At 35.7% G+C, this 22227-nt stretch overlaps 2 protein-coding genes across 10 annotated transcripts in view; one reads left to right on the plus strand and one right to left on the minus strand.

The window, feature by feature from the left end:
- The window catches only part of ITGB3BP (integrin subunit beta 3 binding protein), an 82904-nt gene extending 78850 nt beyond the window's left edge, over nt 1-4054 (plus strand). For 5 of the 8 annotated variants that reach the window (XM_061121701.1, XM_061121705.1, XM_061121703.1 and 2 more), the window contains one exon: nt 3593-4053. In XM_061121701.1, coding sequence (XP_060977684.1) covers nt 3593-3690 — 98 coding nt within the window. In that variant the 3' untranslated portion in view covers nt 3691-4053. Of the gene's footprint in view, nt 1-3592 lie in introns of all 8 variants that reach the window. The other 3 variants (XR_009689200.1, XM_061121698.1, XM_061121699.1) reach the window with 3 other exon arrangements.
- Nucleotides 1-22227, minus strand: part of ALG6 (ALG6 alpha-1,3-glucosyltransferase) — a 51320-nt gene that overhangs the window by 2327 nt on the left and 26766 nt on the right. For both annotated transcript variants that reach the window (XM_061121697.1, XM_061121696.1), the window contains exons 7-14: nt 21751-21815; nt 17984-18169; nt 17116-17251; nt 15196-15281; nt 13346-13430; nt 10123-10193; nt 4396-4464; nt 4070-4268 (exon numbers count right to left, since the gene is read on the minus strand). In XM_061121697.1, coding sequence (XP_060977680.1) covers nt 4070-4268; nt 4396-4464; nt 10123-10193; nt 13346-13430; nt 15196-15281; nt 17116-17251; nt 17984-18169; nt 21751-21815 — 897 coding nt within the window. The remainder of the gene's footprint in view (nt 1-4069; nt 4269-4395; nt 4465-10122; nt 10194-13345; nt 13431-15195; nt 15282-17115; nt 17252-17983; nt 18170-21750; nt 21816-22227) is intronic.

A 22227-nucleotide genomic window follows, 5' to 3' on the forward strand; every position in this document is an offset into this window, starting at 1 on the left:
CTTGGGTATCTAAGAAGTACCTAAAACTGTATATATAAACTATCCTCAATAAGATTAACATTTGACTTCTCATTAGGAAATATGGAGGCCATAAGACAGTGGGATGGATAATGTTCAGAGAGCAAAAATACCCTTCAAAAATGAAGGCGAAATTAACAAAGGCAATAGATTTGAAAATACTGAAATAATACAAGGTCTATTCTACAAATACATTAGAACTGGAGTAGAAAAACAGGAAGTAGTCAAGGAAATCCCCAAATATTTGTAAGCTGAACAACAGATGCCTAAATAATTCATGAACCAAAGGAAAACATCAATCACAAGAAATGGACTATATTTTTAACTAAATTAAAAAACATTTCAAAGTTTATGGAATATTGCCTAAAAATGGGGGTTTTATATGGGTTTGAATAACTAAAAATGGAGGAAGGGTCTCAAATCAACAACCTCTAACTTGAACTTTAAGAAACTAAATAAAGAGTAAACCAAACCCAAACATGGAAAGGGGTATAATAAAATTAGAACCAAAATTAATGACATAGAAAACAAAAAATTAGAGAAGATCAATAACCAAAAGTAGGTTGTGTAAAAATATTTATCAATGAAACCACCAAACTTTAGCTAGACTGACCAAGGGCAAAAGAGAAGGTACAAACTCCCCAAGTTGGGAATGAAAAAGTAACATCACTCCTTACCATAGATAAAAATAAAAAAGGATGGTACAGGAATATAATAAACAAACAACTGTTTGCCAACAAATTAGATAACAGATGAAGTGGACAAATTCTTAGAAAGACACACTACTGAAATTATGTCAAGAAATACAGAAAGTCTCAATAGATCTATTGACAAGAGATTGAATTAATCATTGTTTTAATTGAAGTATAGTTGATGTACAATATTATGTTTCAGGCGTACAACAAAGTGATTCAGTTATATATATTTTTTCAAATTCTTTTCCATTATAGGTTATTAAAAGATACTGAAAGTCGTTCCCTGTGCTATATAGTGAAAAACCCTTGTTGCTTATCTATTTTATGTAGTTTGTTAATCCCATACTCCTATTTTATCCCTCCCTCCTGAATCAGTCATCTTTAAGATCCCATGAAGATAAGATCCAGGAACGGATGACTTCACTGGTGAATTAAACCCAATGTTTCTAGAGGAATTAATACCAGTCTTTCAGAACTCTTCCAGAAAGTAGAAAAAGAACCCTTCCTAACTTATTCCATGAGGCAGGCATTAAGCTTGATTCCAAAATGATACAAAGATATCACGAAAAAGAAAACTACAGACCAGTATCCCTTATGAATATAAAGTGCAAAAGTCTTCTACAAAACACTGACAAACCCAAGAAAGTGACATATAAGAGATTATACACCATGATCAAGTAGAACTTATCCCAAGAATGCAAGGTTAGTTCAATATATAAAAATCAGTCAATGTAATATACCATATTGATAAAGGAGAAAAAAACACATGATAATATCATTAGACACAGGAAAAGAACTGGACAAAATCCAACAGCTTTTAATGATAAAAAAAAAATTCAAACTAGGAATAGAAGAGAACTTTCTGACCAAATAAAGGCCATATATAAAAACCCCACAACTACATCAGAGTTAACATTAAAAAGACTGGATGATTTCCCCCTAAGATCTGGAAGAAGACAAGATGTCCACACTTGTCACATGTGTTCAGCAAACTGTACTGGAGCTGTCCAGCCAGGTAATTAGGCAAGGAAAAGAAAGAAAAGGCATCTAGATTTAAAGAGAAGACATAAAACTATCATAATTTATAGATGACATGATCTTGTATATAGAAAATCATAAGGAACTCACTAAAAACAATACTAGTTCAATATAAAAAAAATCAGTTGTATTTTTATGCAGTACCAATGAACATTATGAAAACGAAATTAAAACAATTCCACTTACAAAAGCATCAGAAAGAATAAAATACTTACAAATGAATTGAACAAAAAAAAGTGCAAAACCTGCACATTGAAAACTTCAGACACTGCTGAAGGAGGTTAAGGAATAAATAACTGGAAATACATCCTATGTTCACAGGTTTGGGAGATGGTAATGTTCCACAAATTTAAATATGTACTCAAAGCAATCCCTATAAAAATCTCAGCTGGGGTTTTAGAGAAATTAATGAGCTGATCCTAAAAAGAATACGGAAATACAATGGACGTAGAACAGCTAAAACGATCCTGAAAATGAACAAAATTGGAGGACTCACATTTGCAATTTTGAAAACTAACTACAAAACCACAGTAATCGAGACGGTGTGGAAACAGCATAAAGATAATACAGATCAGTGAAAAAGAATTGAGAGTCCAGAAATAAACCATTACGTTTAAGCTCTGTTGATTTTCTACAAGGGTGCCAATACAATTAGTGCTGGAACAACTGAATAAAGTTGGACTTCGACCTCACACCAAACACAAAAATAATTAAAAATGAATCAATGTCCTAAAAATAACTAAAATTATAAAACACTTCAAGAAAACATAAGAGTAAATCTTCATGACCTTTGGTTATACACAGTTTCTGAAGTATGACATCAAAAGCACAAACAACAAAAGAAACATATTAATGACTTAATAAAAATGAAAACTCTTATGCTACAAACAACACCGTCAAGAAAGTAAAAAAGCAACCCACAGAATGGGAGAAAACATTTGCAATTTAGTAAGAGACCTGCATTAAGAATGTATAGAGAACTCAGAAGTACAGAAACAACTGAATTAAAACTGGGCAATGGATGGGAATTCCCTGGTGGAATTCCATGCTTTCACTGCCAACAGTCTGGGTTTAATCCCTCGTCAGGAAGTGAAGATCCCACAAGCCACCTGATGCAGCCAAAAAAGAGGGGGATTTGAATAGGCATTTCTCCAAAGAAATTATTTTTTAAAATACTCAACATTTTTAGTCACTAGGGAAATGGAAAAAGTAAAATGAGATACCACTTCACATCCACTTGGTGTGGCTATAATAAAAGATAATAACCAGTGCTGTCAAGGATGTGGAGAAACTAGAATGCTCATAAATTGCTGGTGGGAATGTAGAATTATGCAGCCCTCTGAAAGATAGCTTGGAAGTTCCTCAAAATGTTAAACACAGAATTAGCACTCCTAGGTATATACTTGAAGGAAATAAAAACACATGTGCACCAGTAAACTTAGACACAAATCTTCACAGCAGCATTATTCATAATAGCCAAAAAGTGGAAGCAACCTAATGTGCATCTACTGAAGACTAGATGGATAAAATGTGGTATATCCATATAATGAAATTGGCAGTAAAAAGGAAGGAAGTATTGATACATGCTACAACACAGTTAAAAATAAAAAACACACTAAGTGAAAGAAACCAGTCACCAAAGACCACATTTTATATGATTCCATGTTAGAGAATGTGTGTCCCCACAAAATTCATATGTTGAAGCCCTAAGCCCCAATGTGACTGCATTTGGAGATGAGATTAAATTAAGATTAAATAAATCATAAGGGTGGGGCCTTAATCTTATAGGACTGATGTCATTATAAGAGGAAAAGATACCAAAGAATTCTCTATCTACACAGATTCACACACCAAGAGGCCACATGAGGAGACAGCAAGGTCGCCTACAAACCGGGAAGAGAGGCCTTACCACAAGAAACCAATGCTGATGTCCCACTGACTTTGGCCTTCCAGCCTCCAGAATTGTGAAAAAATAAATTTCTGTTGTTTAAGCTACCTGGTGTGGTGTTCTACTATAGGAGCCCTAAGGGACTAATTCATTCCATTTATATGAAATGTCCAGGTAGGCAAATCTATAGAGACTCAAAGTAGATCAGTGGCTATCCAAGGCTGGATCTGGGGTGAGGGTGGGATGGAGAATGACTGCTAAAGGGCACATGGTTTCTTTTTGGGATGTTGGAAATCTAAAATCAGGTAGGGTGATGGTTGTAAAACTCTGTGTACATACTTAAAACACAAGTTGCATGATTTAAGTGGGTAGATTTTATGAGTGAATTTATGGGAATTAAATCTCAATGCTAGAAAGAAAAGCAACTTACCAAGTGTTGTATAATTTTGGGAAGGAATGTAAAACATGTAAAATATTTCCTAACAGAAGTGGAAAAACATTTCAGTTGCAATTCTTCTTCAGAAGTCTTTTCAAATATTGAAAAGGAAGTTGCACAAGCTATAAAAAATGCCATCACTGTCACAACTGAAGGCATTAGGAGTTCATCTTTTAATAGAAGAGGTAGCATACTATATAGGAAAACAAAAAAAAATCAAAAGAGAATTAATTCAAACCACAATCACTTTGTAAAAAAGTTTTAAATGAGTTTATAAGTACTATACTGAACATATTATACTGAAAATTGGTTTGACTCACCTAAATGTTGACACAAGTAAAAACCACGTAGACATAAAAGGAATTTCGCTTAAAACTAAGCAGACTGGTCTAAAATGACAAAGAAAAATATTTTAGAGTATATAATTTCAATACTTATATCTAAAAATGTGAACACATTTTATCTGATTTTTGACATAGCTAAAAAAACCACAAAAACCACAAAACAGAGCCAGCAAGATCTCCATAGGGACTACTGATTCATTTTTTAAAATAACTATCAATCCAAACTAAGTGAATCTAGACGGAGAGAAGGTGTCAGCTCGTCATAATAACTAGAAAACTGCTTCTTCCAGTATCATTAATGAAACATTTTTTTTTCTCTTACAACCAGTAGCTTAAAGAAAGGATAAACAACTGAACATTCAGAGAAACAAGCTTTCCCATATATTCCATCCAAGTGGTAAATATGAATATCCTACTTGGTATGACAGTTCTCAAACTTCTTTTTTATGCTCTTCCGTGTGACCTAACACTCAGCTAAGTTAAAAGTAAGACAAGATCATCACCCGCCACTGAATAGAGGCCAACAGAGGCAAAGAAAAACGATAAAGGGTTGATGATGGTAGAATAAAAGGAAAAAATGAGTAGGACAAGGTTACATTAAAAGAGAAATAGTATAGGAAGAGGAAGATAACACCAGCAGATGGACCCACTGACTTTATTAAAGAGCTGATTAGGGTCAGAGGTCCAACATCTGTGACCTCCTGAGCACCACCCCTGGTCATATTACCTTCTGGATTCAACTGTGGCAGTGTTCATGAAGAAGGGGGCTAGTCAGAAGACCTAAGTCCTAGCCTCATTCCTGACACTTACTTATGACCTTGAACAAATGATTAGTTTAACCTTTTTCTTATGTATATATGGAAATAATAACTTGGATTGCTGAGTAGTTGAAAGAACTCTTGCAAGTAATTATCTAGTGTTTATTTTTCAGTTAAAAAAATTACTAGTGATGGTAGTTGTTGAATTATATTTTGTTGTAGTTTTGTTGTTATTTTTATTAGGGGGTCTCCTTATTTTAAAAGGTTTGTGTATTCTCGTTTCTTAAGAAGGATGACTTCTCATGGCAACTAGCATATGAGGTATGAGGCCTGGGATTCTAACTGACTGAAAACTACTGCACTAAAAGAAAACACTACAGGATTTTCATTGCTTAATGCTTTTAAAATCAGAATGTATCTCTGTTAATTACAAGCATTTAGTAGGTGCTCAATAAACATTATTTTCTCTTTCTGGGTCAGAAGACTTTCCTATTTAATCACTTGATATTCATTTATTGAAAATATATTATGTAAGGTGTTAGTTGCTCAGTTGTGTCTAACTCTTTGTGACCGCATGGACTGTAACCCACCAGGCTCCTCTGTCCATAGAATTCTCCAGGCAAGAATACTGGAGTGGGCAGTCATTCCTTTCTACAGAGGATTTTCCCAACCCAGGGATTGAACTCAGGTCTCCTGCATTGCAGGCAGATTCTTTACCATCTGAGCCACCAAGAGAAGGAGACAACAGAGAATGAGATGGTTGGATGGCATCACCAAATCAATGGACATGAGTCTGAACAAACTCCAGGAGATAGTGAAGGACAGGGAAGCCTGGTGTGCTACAGTCCATGGGGTCGCAAAGAGTTGGACACAACTTAGCAACTGAACAACAACAACGGTTACGTAAAAGTGTTGCTCTGAAAAGAATGCAGTGAGAGACAGAACTCAGCCCTTAGCTTCAAGGTACTTAATATTTATAATCAAGCAGCAAAATCCTCAATGTCCTCAACCTCTTCTTTTACTACCTTGTTCAAAACAAATTCTGGTTCTCTCCCCCTGAGGAAGAAAATGCTGCCCCTCTGCCTTCTCAGTTGTGCCTGTTCCATTGTCCTGTTTCCCCAACCTTCAAACAGTTTGGCCCAGAGGAGAGAAAGAACCTCCTTGATCTTCATCACAACTTCCATACCAGCTCTCCCTCTCCCTGCCATAAAAAGCTCCAGCTTTGACTCTCCTGTCGTCAGGCTTTATTCTCTATATTCCTCATCTTTGTTATCATCCACCAGCCTCAAGAATCACTTCTCTCGTTACTCAATAATTTCAACTCCTTCCACACTGTCTACAAAAAAATACATGATTTTCAAGTGTCCAGCAATTACTTAATATTTCCCTAGTCTGTTCCTACTCTGTGTCTCTTTAGAAAAATAGTTCACACTTTCTCCTCTCCCCTCATATTCCCAACATTTCCAACCTACTCTGACCTAATGACTTTGCCTTCCATTTCAATAAGAAATTTGAAGCAATGAAAAGAGAACTTTCACAGACATCACCATCACATTTGCTCTCTCCCTAGTATCTGTACTGGTAACAGCATGCTCTGTTATTAAGATGAACCATGCATGCACCTGTCCGGAGCCAATCCTTCCATTTATGCTCTAGATCCCACTCCGGCTGCCTCTCTGAAGGACACTGCTCCTGAAACTTTTATCCCTCCTGTATCACTAGTGTTCCCTTTCTACTGACCGTCTTCTGGCATTATCTCTTCTATCTTAAATAACAAACCTCTTTGTCCCCAACTTCTCTGCCAGTTTTTGCAGAATTTCTCTGCTCCCCTTTTCAGCAAAACTCATTTAAAGAACTGCCAACCTATCCCACACCATATACAAAAATTAACTCAAAATGGATCAAAGACCTAAATGTAATTCTTAGAAGAAATATGAGGATAAATATTACCTTGGATTTGGCAATGGTCTGTAAGGTACATCAAAAGCAAACACAATGAAGGAAAAGATAAATTGGACCTCATCAAAATTAAAAATGTCCATGAAATAATATTATCAAGAAGGGGAAAATTCAAAGAATGGAAAGAAGTATCTGCTTATCATATATGTGATAAAGGTTTAGTATCCAGAATATATAAAGAATTTCTGAAACTCAACAAGAAAAAGATCAACAACCACTTTAAAGCTGGGCAAAGGATTTAAATAACAGGCATTTCTCTGAAGAAGATACACATACTGCCCAACAAGGACATAAAAAAGATGCTCAACATCATTAGTCATTAAGAAATGCAAATCAGAACCACAGTGAACCATTCCACACCTACTAGGATGGTAAAAATAAAAACAATAACAAACGCTGACAAGGTTGCAGAGAAATCAGAATCCTCACACATTACTGGTGTGATGTGAAATGGTATAACTTCTGTAGAAATTAATTTGGTGATTCCTCAATAAGTTTACAGAACTACTATGAGACCCATAAATTCCACTCTTAGGTATAAACCCAAGAACTGAAAATTCGTGTGTATAAGCAGCACTAGTCCCAGTAGCCAAAAGGTGAAAACCCAAAACGTCCATCAACTGATGCATGGACAAACAAAATGTAGTATATTCATACATGCAATATTATTCAGGCACAAAAATGAATGAAGTCCTAATACATGGTACAACAGGGATGAACTCTGAAAATATTATGCTAACTGGAAAGAAGTTATCTGACAAAATGCCACATATTTTATGACTGCATTTATATGAAATATCCAAAATAGGCAAATTCACAAAGAAAGTAGATCAGTGGTTACAAGCATTAAGGGAAGGGGAGAATGGGGAATGACTGCTTAAAGAGTACAAGATTTCCTTTTTGGAGAGATTAAAATATTCTGTGCATGGACAGTAGTGATGGTTACACAACACTGTAAATGCACTAATGGTGTATTTCCCCATATGTATGTAACTTCCCTGGTGGCTCAGAGGGTAAAGAATCTGCCTGCAATGCAGGAGACTGGGATTCAATCCCTGCGTTGGGAAGATCCCCTGGAGAAGGGAATGGCAACCCACTGCAGTATTCTTGCCTAGAGAATTCTCATGGACAGAGGAGCCTGGTGGGCTACAATCCATGGGATCACAAAGAGTTGGGCATGACTGAGCGACTAACACTTTGACTTTCTTTTCACTTTCGTATATCTTTTAAAAAAGATCTATACTTGTCTTCAAGTCCTCTCTTCTTGTTATGTCTTAAACCCACCCTAATCAGGCTTCTCCCTGCATCACTCTATCAACACGAGCCGTTTCAAAGTCACCAGTGACTTCCACTTCAGTACAACAGTCTATTCCTAACCCTCGTTTTATTTGACCTATTAACAGCATCTGATGCAACTGATCACCTCATTCTGTTGTTCCCTGAATATATCAGGCATACTCCCATCTTAGGGCTTCGGCACTGGCTGTCTAGGATGTTACTCTCCCAGATATCCACTGGGCTATCTCCTCCAGTCCACGCAGATACCTCAACAAGGTCTACCTCAGCGTTCTCATAAAACTGCAACCTGCACTTGCTCCTTACCCACCTCCAATAACTCTCAACTTCCCTTAATCTCTTTTATGTATCCTTTATGGCCTTTATTACCTTCTAGTACACTTTAATTTCTTATTTTTATTTAATTATTAGTGTCTGTCCTTGAGAATCAAACCTAAGAAAGTAGCAGTTCTGTTATGTTTTGTTCACAGATATATCCCAAGTGCACAGAACAGGAACTGGCAGATGGTAGGACCTCAATAAATATTTATTGAATGAAATATTTGTTTAATGATAGATTAGCTGGAACCAGATCGAGAAGAATTTTTAATGTTAACTTTAAAATATTTGATCAAAATTAAAGTCACTTACTGTTATAAGTAATCAAAATACAGTTGTAGAGTCTGAACTCCCAGAAATTCAGGGACCACGAGCTAACCTGAATGGTCAGATTATAGGTCACAGATCAAGGTCATTTCTACAGAGTAGAAATCCTGGGGGAAATTATACATGTTTGAAAGCAGCACCTCTCCACAGTTTCATCCCCTGGCACCTGGGGTTTGTGTAGGGTCAGCCGAGGCTTACACAACAGCGGTCAGATCTAACTCAAGTTTAGACTTTGGGGGTGAAATTATTCTGCCCTCTCGGTCTACAATTGTACAAGACTATTTTGTTCAGAGGAAAGAGGCCTGCCCCATAGACCAGCTTACCATAAAGCTCTGCACTGAGGTTTTAGTCCAAAGCTCCACCTAATAAAAGCAATACTTCCTTCCACTAGTCATTGGTCATTTCATATATGTATCTTTCACAGGAATCTAGCAAACACAGGGTGAGGGGTGGGACTGAGCTAGGACAGGATTCAAGTATTCCACAGTGTTCTGGGCAGTATTATTTTAATAGTGGGATAATATACCCCCAACTGCCCCCCAATTTTTATGAAATCCGAAAAAAATGTAATGCTCCTAGATTTAGAGACTACCAGTAGAGTCTAAACAAAAGTCTTGACAGAACTAGAAAGGAGGCAACATATAAAGAAACCCCTAAAGAGGTTAACAGAGAGAGCAAGGCTATTGAGTAGTAATGGAAATGAATGAAATGAAAAAGGCAAAGAGGACAAATAGGCTTCAACCAGAGTACAGCATCTTTAGAAGACCATTTTTATTAGCAAATACAAAATGAAAAAACAGGAAGAAATAATAAGTATGTCAGAAATGATTCTATAAAATTTTATCAGTTTAAAGTATAAAGAAGTAAAATTGTAACAGGTCATCATTCTAAAAAAATGTGATTTTATGAAATAATTTTATGCAACTATGTAACATTTGTATAGTTCTGATTTGCACTTAGATGATTATATGTAAGTATTAGATTCATGTATATATCATAAGCACATAATAATAAATAAAACCATACTTGAAACCTTTTTACTTACAGTGATACCAAAAGAATGGACTTTTCATGAACTTGGAAAGAAAATAAAAAGAATGATAGTGCACAGCTAACCTTTAAGGAAAAAGGACAGAAAATCAGATGCAAAAACTTATAATAGCAACTTAAATGTGAATCACATTAAAATCATTTCAAGTAAAATTTTAAAGTTTAATAAAGCTTATAGCTAAAAGGAAAATTATATACAATTTTAAGAGGCATAATATTTTATTCAAATTTAATTATCAAAATATTTTGAAAATTAACTATTATAATACTTAACCATCTAAAACAAGTTCACTGAGTCTCAGTTATTAATAAAACTAGTAAATACTTCAGACACAATAATCATACCTCATCCTCCCTTGGAATCTCTGACAATTTAAAAAGTATGAAGTCAAGAAGGTCAAAATATGAAAGTGACAAAATAAATCTATTTGAGTGTTTTTAAAACATGCACTTCAATAAAATATATAGTGTTTTATAAAGTAATCATTTGCTATCTGGGGTTTTAAATTAAAATGTAACTCTATCTTTAGGAGTTTATACTCTGCATATTAGACATCTATCTATACACACCCAATATAGTTGCTCAAGCAAAAAACCTGGCTCATTATCTTGTACAGGCTTCACATCCAATCCATCAGCAAATTCTACCTACATCATCTCCTAATACAATATTCACCCCACTTCTTTCCATTCCACCCTGCTGATGGTAGCAGAACAGTGGTCTTAGCCACCCCCATCTTCCTCTTGGACCACTACAATGACCTCCTAAGTGGTAATGCTCTTGTCCCCTATAATCCATTCTCCATTTAGCCACAATATCAGATCATGTAATTTCCCTGGTTAAAATCTTCCAATAGCTTCCCATTACACTTAGAATTAAAATCTAAACTTCGACATAATCTGGGTCCTGCCTTCCTCTTCCAGTCTATTTCTTAATGTCTCCCTCACTCATTGCACATCAGTCATTTCACACGTGTCCCTTTAATGTCTCAAATGTGCCAAACGTGTTCTTGCCTTAAGGAAAAAAAATTTACTTTTTATCAAGTCAGAGCCTAGATCTTCTTGTAATTGGTTCCTTCTGACCAGTCATTCAGTTCAAGGCTCAAATGTCACTTCCCTAGAGAAGCCTTCTTTTATTCAACCTAAAGTAGTGCTACCCTAACCAAACCCCACCAGTCCTCTTTTCACATAAGACTACTTTCTTCATAGTCTTCATTACGCCCAGATATCTTCCTATTAACTGATTCATTTTACTTATTGTCCTTGTGCCAACTAGCATGAGTGTCCCCAGTCAAGAAAGCAGGGATAATCAGCTGTCATTCACTGACATGCCAGAACCAAGAAGAGGACCTGGCACGTTACAGGGCACTTAAAAAAATACCTCTTGAAAATAACAGGTAAAAATCACTTGACCACTATAGATTTATTAGTATTCGTACTACCAATTACCTCAATTATAGACCTATATTAAGAAATAATTCAATCTAGATTGAAAAGAAAACACTTTATAATAGGAAATGTTTTTAAAGCTAGTCAAGAAGAATTTAAAACATCAACAAAAGTACCTCACTATGTTTTTTTATTTTTTAAACACAATGGTTGGTATTAAAACACAACAAACAAAATTAGAAAATTAAGAGAAAGAAATTTTTTTTTCTGCTTTTAATCCTAAAAGTAATCATCTCTAACATTGCTACAGTTACAGACACTGAAATTCCATTTCAGCATCTTTTAAATATATAGTTATTTAGCATAGAAAATAACAATTTTACATAAGCTTGCAAATATTTCAAGTTAGGCCTACTGAAGACATCAGAATATTACTAACCACATCCCTCCTATTCTAAACATCCAACAGAATATTAACTATGGATGACTTACTATGCTCAGAGTTCACCCTCCTAAACATCCAATAGAATGTTACTATAAATGACTTACTATGCTCCGAGTTCATTCACAGAAACAAACAACAGAAATCATCAGTAAGAAGGTAATTTTTTAAAACAGGGGAACATGAAACTATGCTTCTTGCACTGTGGAACTGATAGGAGGCACTTTTGAAATATGTGACTGATTGCTCTGCTCTGGCTTGTTTTTAGAATGCACTGTAAGTGGCAGTCCCAGAACTGAAACCCTAATTTCTAAAATGTTGTCCCTTTAGAGAATTCCCTGGCAGTTCAGTGGTTAAGACTCCACACTTTCATGACTGAGGGTATGGGTTTGCTGTCTGGTTGGGGAACTAAGATCCTGCAAGCCACGTAGCATGGCCAAAAATTAGAAAAATAAAAAATAAAACATCCCTTTAGAAGTCCACTATTTTCATAAACTAAATTTTCTTGACATTTTAAAAAGATAGTCTTTAAATGTTATTTTATAGACCAAGGTACATGGAACCAATTTTATAAACACCACAGAAATACAGCCAGGAGGAATTTATAAACCCACTCAAAGAAACCCAAAATGTAGAATATATACCCAGTCCATGTTCCAACTGACACAGTCATCTTCCTAAAAGGGAGATCTGTCCCCTTTCCTCCAAAATCTTTTCTGCTCCTCTTGCACAAAAATCAAACCCCAAATTATTCAACCCAATATACAAGGTCTTACACAATTTGATCCTTTCTGACTCTTCTCTCTCCCTGTATTCTCTCCTAACCTCGACACACACACCCCTACATAAAAGTCACACAAATCTCATTGGTTAACAGTTGTTCCCAGATGATTCCTTATCCTTTTCCACATCTGTACCTTCAAGGTCTTCCTCCTGTCTTAACCACCTAATCCAAATCTTGCTCAGTTGTCAAAATTTGGCTCCAGTCCCACTTGCCTTAAGAAACTGTCTAAAATCTGCCCTCAAAGTAATGTCTCCTTTTCCCACACTATCATCGCACTCCATTGTACCTGACAGAACTTAATGCCCCAGCTTTATAGCATAATAGTTTAAACATGTCCATCACCACTGTTTCTTCTTTGCATTCCCTTACTGACCAACATGAGGAAATTAAATAGTTGTTGAATTAAACTGAAAGATTCTGATTGCTCAGCCTACTCCAAAACAGCACCAAAGTGTGTCAAACGCTCAGTAAATGTTTGCCAAGTAAATGAATGTCTTATATCTCAATCCAATAAATCCTGTTCAAAGCAGGAATATAATTATTTATATTTTTAAAAGATCAATTGCAGCAAGAATTAAGTATCTAAAGTTATGAGAAACTTACCAGAGTAAATCTGAATCCTTTAGGAGAGGGGTGAAGTGTCAATTTTATACATGCAGGAAGCAGGCTCAAAAACGTAAAACAAAAGCTAAAAAATTAACAAAAATCAAACATTTTTTTAAATGTAAGGATCACATTACTTATCAACTTAAATTGATTTCTAGTTAAAAGTTTTTTTATGTATTAAATAATAAATTCAAGACCAAATGACTAAATAAAATCCATACACTGAAATATGTACACACTTTAATATGTATGTGATTATATAATACAGAACAAAACACTGTAGAACTAAATATTGCTTATGTTATTTTAGTATTTAATATCTATTCTGGGAAAGATACAAAGATAGACAGCTAAAAGTCAATCAGCAAACACTCAAAACAAATATCATGGACTCAATGAACATGACTGAGCAAACTTCAGGAGAGTGAAGGACAAGGAAGCCTGGTGTGCTGCAGTCCATGGGATCGCAAAAAGAGACGACTGAGTGTCTGAACAACAACAACAACAAAACAAGAAAATAAAACTAGGTATAAAGAAAAAATTCTGTATTTGTTACACAAACATTCATAAAATTTACTCACAAGAGAACCTCATTAGCCCTCATTTCACAAAAGTCGATTATCTGATTTTCAACCCAAGGTAAATCACAAAGAACAAATTGGAAAGGGAATGGGAAGTTGCCAGAGCTTCTCCTTGTGATGACTGATGGGCAAGGAGGAAACAGAACTCAGCAAGAAGCACAGTCGGAGCCACTTAGTACCAAGGCAAACAGCCTGTGAAAGCCCTGAAAACAAGAGTTATAAGGCAAAATAATAACTGATTTTCCCACCTGAGATGGCTTTGTGGCTTGTCCGCTTTACTAGTCTGCTTCCTGTTAAGGTGGGCCACAAAGGATATTCTCCAAAAGGACAAGAGGAGAGAGGCAGGTGGCATGTACACACACCCCTCCCAGTCATTCAAACAATAATGATGGTGCTGCTGGAAAGAGAAAGTCCGTTTTCAACTGACTTTAAGCTAATCAAAAGGGTGCTATCTTGGGCCTGAATCACTTGGAAGCCTTTAAAACAAGGCTTAGCAGACTTCCCTGGTGGCCCACTGGTTAAGAATCTGCCTGCCAATGCAGCGGACATGGGTTCAATCCTTGGTTCCAGAAAGATCCACAAGGTGCACAGCCAACGAAGCCCTTGCGTCACAACTACTGAACCTGCGCTCTAGAGCCCGTGTTCCGCAACGAGAGAAGCCACCTCAACGAGAAGCCCCGCTCTTCACAACCAGAGAAAGCCAACATGCGGCAACAAAGACCCGGCGCAGCCCAAAATAAGTAAAAATAAATAAAAAACTTAAATACTTGATTAAAAAAATTATAAAGGCAGCTTAGGCTTTTTCCCTGAGCTCAGACTCCAAACAGCAGTGGGCGGGGGAAGGGCGGAGGAGGAGGGGGGACTGGCACTGCGCTTCCTTCCCCAGATACCCTCTCCCGAATGCCGGCCTTGTGGACTTCCTGCTGGCTTAGCCAGCCCCCACAACGTATAAGCCAATTCCTCGTAATAAAGTCACACACACAGTGACCTACTCATTCTACTTCTCACCCAGACTGACACACCACGGAAACTCAAGGTCATGGTACATCAGGTTTACTCTGTTTAAGGAAGAGGGAAGTAGTAACAACTTTCACATAAAATGTTTCAAATAAAAAACTTCTGTTATATGGCAGCATAAGTTTACGTTATGTGGACGATTCACTAATGAAGATTACCTTACTCCTATGATGCCAGATGACTGAGGTATTGCCATGACACGTTAAGAGTAGCTTATAAAACACTATATACAAACTTCGCATCTCTTACCTGATCATTATCTGGATGTGATGTGGCAAAATATCCCTGATCTTGAGAAAGACACTGAAGCTGCACCAGATATTGGCCACTTTATCCTTAAAAGAAATTTGTTAGTTTTCCCTTCCAGTATGATTAAAAGAAATATTAAACTCCACAACGTACATCCCATAATCTCTAAAGAGATAAACTTTTGGGTCATGGGAAGTGTTTGCTCACAATTTCATAACTAAGCTGATTAAACCCTCCAAAGAACACACACACATTCAAACAATGGGAGCTTTCATTTTTTGCATAGGAGGTGATCTAAATCACTAGTCAATCATAATTTAGATGCTCCCCAAAAATACTTAATATTTTTCAAAGAGCAGCACATTATCCCTAAACACTGTTATTCATCTTTAGAAATTTATCTAAGAAATCTTTTTGTATTCTAATTGTATTCTGATTTATAGAATACATGTTGTTTGACCCATTTACCACACACCTACTAGCTACTAGCAATGGTAAGAGTCAACTGTTAATGAACCAACAGGTTTAAAGACATTAGCAATTGTGCTAGAATGACTTTCAAAATCATATTTGTAACTACAATTCTCTGATCATGAAACCCATCCTCTGCAAAGCTGCTTAACTCACAGCCATGTAGGCACAGCATCAAGAAAGTGACAATCACTGACAATTGTACCATCCTACTTCCCTCTGCTGGGCCAATGAAATTGCTCTTCAGATTTTGAGGGCAACGAGTGAATGAGGTGACCAACAGCACCATAAAAATGCATGACACTCATTTTTATAATCACCATGAAAAACACCATTTCTGCAACAGAAGGAAAGGCAAAGAACCAGGCAGCTTACATGGAGAATTAAACTTCTTTATATAAGTGTTAAGGTTAGAGGATATATAAAGAAGTTAGGAACATAATTCTGAGTTCAAACTACAGCTCTGCCATATGCACTGGCTATATGAACCTCTGACCTCAGTTTTCTGATCTGTAAGAATGGGTATGTATAGCTATCTCATCACTATGGCTAAGGATCAAATAAAATTACATGTGAAGTGTCTGGTACCTAGTAAGTGGTGGTGATGGCAACAGTGATTGTTTATATTTATCAGTATGGTCACCATCATTATCCCAAGTGACATAAAAGGCATACATTTCTGTTCCTTCACAACACCAAATTCTCTTAGTCTCTTTCTCTTCCATCCTCCCACAGATTGACTGAAAGATATTCTATAGAATTTTATATATTCAAGAATTAGAAAGATACATATGCTTTTCTAATTCTTTTTAAAAGAAATATTTATTCAAAAGCAAATTATCTATAAATATGTTGTCTCTCACTTTATTAAAAGACCTTTTTGTTTCAGAAAAATGGTTTGTTTAATTTAATTACTGACTCTAAATCAAATTATCCATGCAATAAAAGTTTAACAAGAGTGATTAAGCTAGCATTAAATGAAATGAAATGAATGATTCTCATTAAAAATTACTATGGATGAAGGTTATATATCTCATAAGGAATTATGAGATCTTTCTGAAGCAAACATGATTATTAGTTTAATAAATAATTTCCTAGGACTAAAAAGAGAATACAACCCCCCCTGCCCCAAAAAAAATCACAAAACTGTTAACTTTGTAGCTGCAACTTTTCATGCTGTCTTTCATTATGGACTCTTATTTCATTAGAAAAATGTATAACTGAATTATGGATTTCATGGAGGCATAAATACTACCTACTCATGTAATGTACTAGAACATGTCAGCTGAGCTAGAGGTTGTGCACCAGGTTAAATAACTGGCAAGGAATGACTGCAGGACTAGAGCAGCTGAAGTCACTATTCCTTGTGAGTATTCTACATTAAATCCTCAAAGGTCACAGAGAAAGGCCTGTAACAGAAAGGAGTGAGAGAAAAGTCTTTAAACATGCCTCAAATAACCCACGATCGACTGGAAAGAGTCTTCTTAGAACTTGCAAGGTTTGTTCCCTTTCTGTAAAGAATGGCAGCCAGCAGAGAACGAAGGAAGCCACAACAGTACAAGTCAGCTTAATTAATAACACCAACCTGAAACACAAAAGGAGGGAAACAGTAAAATAAAGAGAGGTTAGTAATTCTGAGAAATCAATCTGTGGCTCACTAACTATAATAAATGCAAATGTACAGTAATAATAAATCTATGCCACCAACACAGGTTTAAGATGAATGAGAATCTACTTAAATCACGGTTAAGGAATTTACAACTATTAATATGTGCAATTCCCCAACAAAAAGACTATCACCATCCTTATTAACATTTAACTTAGATGCCACTCCTATGCAGCCATGAAGAAAAATGTCAAACTGGGATGTCTTTCTAGTAAGCATACAACATGCTCTAAAGGGATGAAATCCTACAGCAATGTTCTACCAAGCCAATCCACATTACCTCCAGTAAATACACGTATTTTAAAATATTTATTTATTGGCCACAATGCATAGCAAGCGGGATCTTAGTTCCCCAACCAGGGATCAAACCTGTAAACTTCCCCTACAGTGGAAGTGGAGAGTTTTAACCCCTGGCCCACCAGGGAAGTCCCCATAAATATTTATTGATCAAAATATTTTTCTCATTAGGAAGATTTAAAATAAAATAGTATAGAACATAACAATCTCTCTTTCCATTCACCCCACAGCCACCAACACATTAATAAGAAATCACCAGGAGGCAAAGTAAAAGACCACCTTCCTCCCAGGTAAGTATGCCAAATAAATTAGCTGAAGTAATTTTTTGAATTCTGCTATTTAAAAGCCACTCACCCCTTTCCTTTGAGGCCTTTTTTAAAACACTTGCCAAGTAAAAAACAAAAAAATGGCAAGGAGTGGTAAAGTTCCATCTGCTTATAGTTTATAGCTAAGCAAAATGCCAGGGACCCTAGCAGGTCCCAGTCATAAGATACTCCAAGAACGCCCCACAAAGCAAAGCCGAGACTCACAGAATTATATATGTTCTCATGTCAAGGAAATCATCTCAATAATTAAAAGAGATTTTGCATTTTAAAGAACATTTTACTTACGTGATTCTGTAATAATATGTATAATCGAAACAATTTCTAAATAAAAGCTGAAAGTATTGAATTGGTAAACAAATATAAAATTATATATAGTGGTCTCAAATATACTAAATCTACTACTAAACAGAGCGACTGATTTGCTTAGATTTAAAAGAACTCTAAATAAGTAACACATAACTTTGTTTTCTGCTGGGTTATTTTACAATATTATTGTAACAACATACCAAAATCAATGCTCCAAAAGTTAAAAATACACAAACACACTGAACTTACTAATATCACTATCCTCCCTCTATAATATGCATCAATAATATAAATTAATACATGTGCTTGATTGGAAATTAACAACACTGCTATGTGAAAACAGTATCACAACTAGATTTTCAGTTGAAAATGGTGCGCTGAGCACTCATGTTTACCTCCTCTCCTTTCTGAGACCCCCTTAAAATAGGGACTTTTTTTAAGTATACGTCTACAGCCATAAAGAGAACAGGGACAGGTTATAAGAGATAAAGATTTCAACCCATCTGTAGAAGACAGAAAGAGAACAGAGAAGTGGCAACCAATAAACTACACTAAAAGAGGCCACAGTTTAGTGAACACAAAGAGGAAGCTCAGGCTAGCAAGGAGCCTAGCCACCCTCAGAGAACTCTGGAAACAAGTAGGTTGGAGTACTTGAGGACGTTGAAAAGAAAACAAGAGGATTAATTGAAAATTCCAAATGGAGAAGTCATATCCCACCTCATGCCTCTGCAAAGATTATCTGGGAGCCAAAACATTTACTCCTGGGTAACGAAAAAAAGGAATACTTCTCTCCCCCAAAATGGAATAAACTATCCAAGCAACTAGTGCAGAAGTTAACACTATAGTGCAAATTCCTCCACACTGTGACATTTAAGGATCCCAGAGTGCTGGCCAGAACCCTACCACGTACCCCACAGTGGGCTAAAAGTATGGAGAGCTCACATGCAGCTTTCTCTTCTGCCTTATTCTTAGAATAAACACATCTGGATCAAACAGACATTTAAGGAACACCTATGACAGAAAAGGGCTTTCCTGGTAGCTCAGCTGGTAAAGAATCCACCTGCAAAGCAGGAGACCCTGGGTCGGGAAGATCTGCTGGAGAAGGGATAGGCTACCCACTCCAGTATTCTTAGGCTTCCCAGGTGGCTTAGATGGCAAATCCACCTGCAATGCGGGAGACCTGGGTTCGATCCCTGGGTTGGGAAGATCCCCTGAAGAAGGGAACAGCTACCCACTCCAATAGTCTCACCTGGAGAATTCCATGAACTGTATAGTCCATGGGGTTGCAAAGAGTCGGACAAAACTGAGTGACTTTCACTACTACTATGACAAAAAAAGGACCAAAGTGAAAAGGAGAAAAGACTGACCTAGGAGAATAGAAATAATTCACAGAACAATGTGGGGAAGAAAGTAAATTGAAATTTAGCATATGCTTAACAAATGAAGTTTAACAGAAGTGTTAGCTATAAAGCAAGATAATCTTCAAAAATATAAAACAAAGACAGATGCTCAAGATGGAGATGAAAGATCTAATACCTATCTAACAAGCTTCAGAAAAAAAGGGAATTATAAAAAAAAATTATTCATGAGAATTTCCCAGAACTGAAGAACATGAGTCTTCAAAATGAATGATCCATAGGGTGTCCAAAACTACTGTCAAAAATGCCTCTGTCCAAACTAATATAAAATTTCAGAGTCCAAAAAGTAAAAAACAGTAATAACAAAAGCAGTAGCAACAATACAAATAATAAGAGCAGTAAATACTTAGATGGTATTTAGCACCTCCCAAGTAGTGTTTTAAATGTTTAACAAATGTCAATTCATTTAATTCTCAAGAAGCTTAAAAAGTAGGGTTCTTATCATCTCCATTTTACAAATGAGGAAAGTAAAGTAAATAGTGGTTTAAAAAGTGTGTTCCTACAAAATGACATAATCCCAAAAGCTTCAAGAGTTTGATTCAAGTCACAGAGAAGACGCCACTACAAATTTACCAGAATGGCTAAAAGGAAAATAGCTGACAATTGTTGACGATGAGCACCTACACCATTGCTCACAGGAGTCTCACTTGCTAGATTATGCTTAAAAACCATATGAGAATACTTAAAATTAAACATGTGCATACCCTATAACTCAGCAATTCCACTCATAAGAAATGTATTTACATGCGTACAAAGAGATCCTTACAAGAAAGTTCAAAGCAGCAGAGTTTTATCATAGCCAAAACCTGGAAACACTCCAAATGTCTATCAGTAATAAAATCATGTGTACTCACGCAGTGGAATATTACAAAGCAGTGAGAAAGAGAAGAAACTACAACTACAGAGAACTGCACGAATAACTCTCACAATGTTGAATCAAAAACACCTAACACAGAGGAATACCTACTGTGCTGTCTCTTTTAATAGTAAATTCAAAAAAGGGGGAGAACCAAACTATAGCATTAGCAGTCAGTATGCAGCCATCTTTGAGAAAGGAGGAAGGGAGTACTAGGGTGGTGTACAGGGTCATTCTGGATACTAGCAAATGTTTTATTTCTTGACATGGATAACAGCCAATTCATTTATGTTTTATGCATTTTTATGAATGAATGTTAACATTTCAAAGTAAATATAGTTTTAAAAAATCTTATAAACAACTTCATGTTTCCTTTCTTTGTCTTGGTGTTCTTGATATTATTAGACTATCTGAAAGCCATGAAACTACAAAGTCAAAAAAAAAAAAGAGCTCAATTAGGAAAGTGGACAGAATAAAAAACATGGTGGAAGCAACTACATATTTGAATTTCTTTCTCAAGTCTTTTGACATATATGTATTTTAATTTTATTACTAAAACAGACTAGAGACAAAAGGAAAAATGATTAATTAAGCAATCATGGTATGGATTTTTTTTTTCCTTTGGGATAGATGGAGATAGACAGCAATATTTAATACATTAGAAGACAAACTGGAGAGCCATGTATAGATTTTATCAACTTTCCTCTACAATTTGTTTATTTGAATGTTCCTTGTTTTAGGTACCAAAAATTAAACACACAAAATTCACATAGATTTAATCATTAACTTTTAGTTTCCTGAAGCTTCCAGCTACCATATCTGTTAGAAAAACACTTTGTTTTAAAACTCAAAAACTGGAAATCTTTTTGTCAGTGTCAGATAACGTTTACAAAAGATAGAAGATGTTTTACCTTTTTAGTATTAGGAGAGCATCACTGTACTTGGCATTCTTTTTCTAACTTTCCAGAAGAGCTAATCAGTTACCAATGTTCTGTTCCCAAGCCAAATGGGTGTGAAAAAGCATTTCTACTTTTAATAAATCTGAACTTTACCTTTCAAGTAAACACTTGGTGAAGAGATACTTTTATCATTTTTAAAAGGTTTATATAAGCAAGAACCCTAGTAAATAAGACATTGTAGAAGACAACATTATAAAAACAGAGCCTAGATTTCATGATGTGCATCTGACTTCATTTCTGAATCAGTAAAGGATACTGAAAATGTCCATAGTCGATAAGAATAAGGCCTGGGTACAGCAATATGCATAATGCACTAGCAATCTGTAAAGAAAATTATTATGAAAAAAAAAATTATTATGAAATAATAAAGTAATCTGTTACTTGAATCAAACTGAGTAAATGCATAGTTTCATTTAACACAGTAGCAAATGTTCCATTCTTACCTATTTATCAAAATATATCATTTTTATAAAACAACTCTTTAAATACTGAAGTTTTCATGGAGGTGACATAGCATACTCCAGTAAAAATGAAAAAAAAAAATCACTAAAAGGTATTTGTTAGAGAAAGCACTTTTAGATATACAAATCAGATAAATTAATCCAATAATTAATCTATATAAAATGACCAAAGAGAATATTCATTAACTGTGAATATGAGAATATATAGCAACTTTTCAAAATGCCTTTCAGTTGTCATTCTCCCAAGCCAACCCAACATTCAAATTTACCAG

The sequence above is a fragment of the Dama dama genome, chromosome 20, assembly GCF_033118175.1.
Source record: "Dama dama isolate Ldn47 chromosome 20, ASM3311817v1, whole genome shotgun sequence".
Taxonomy (NCBI): domain Eukaryota; kingdom Metazoa; phylum Chordata; class Mammalia; order Artiodactyla; family Cervidae; genus Dama; species Dama dama.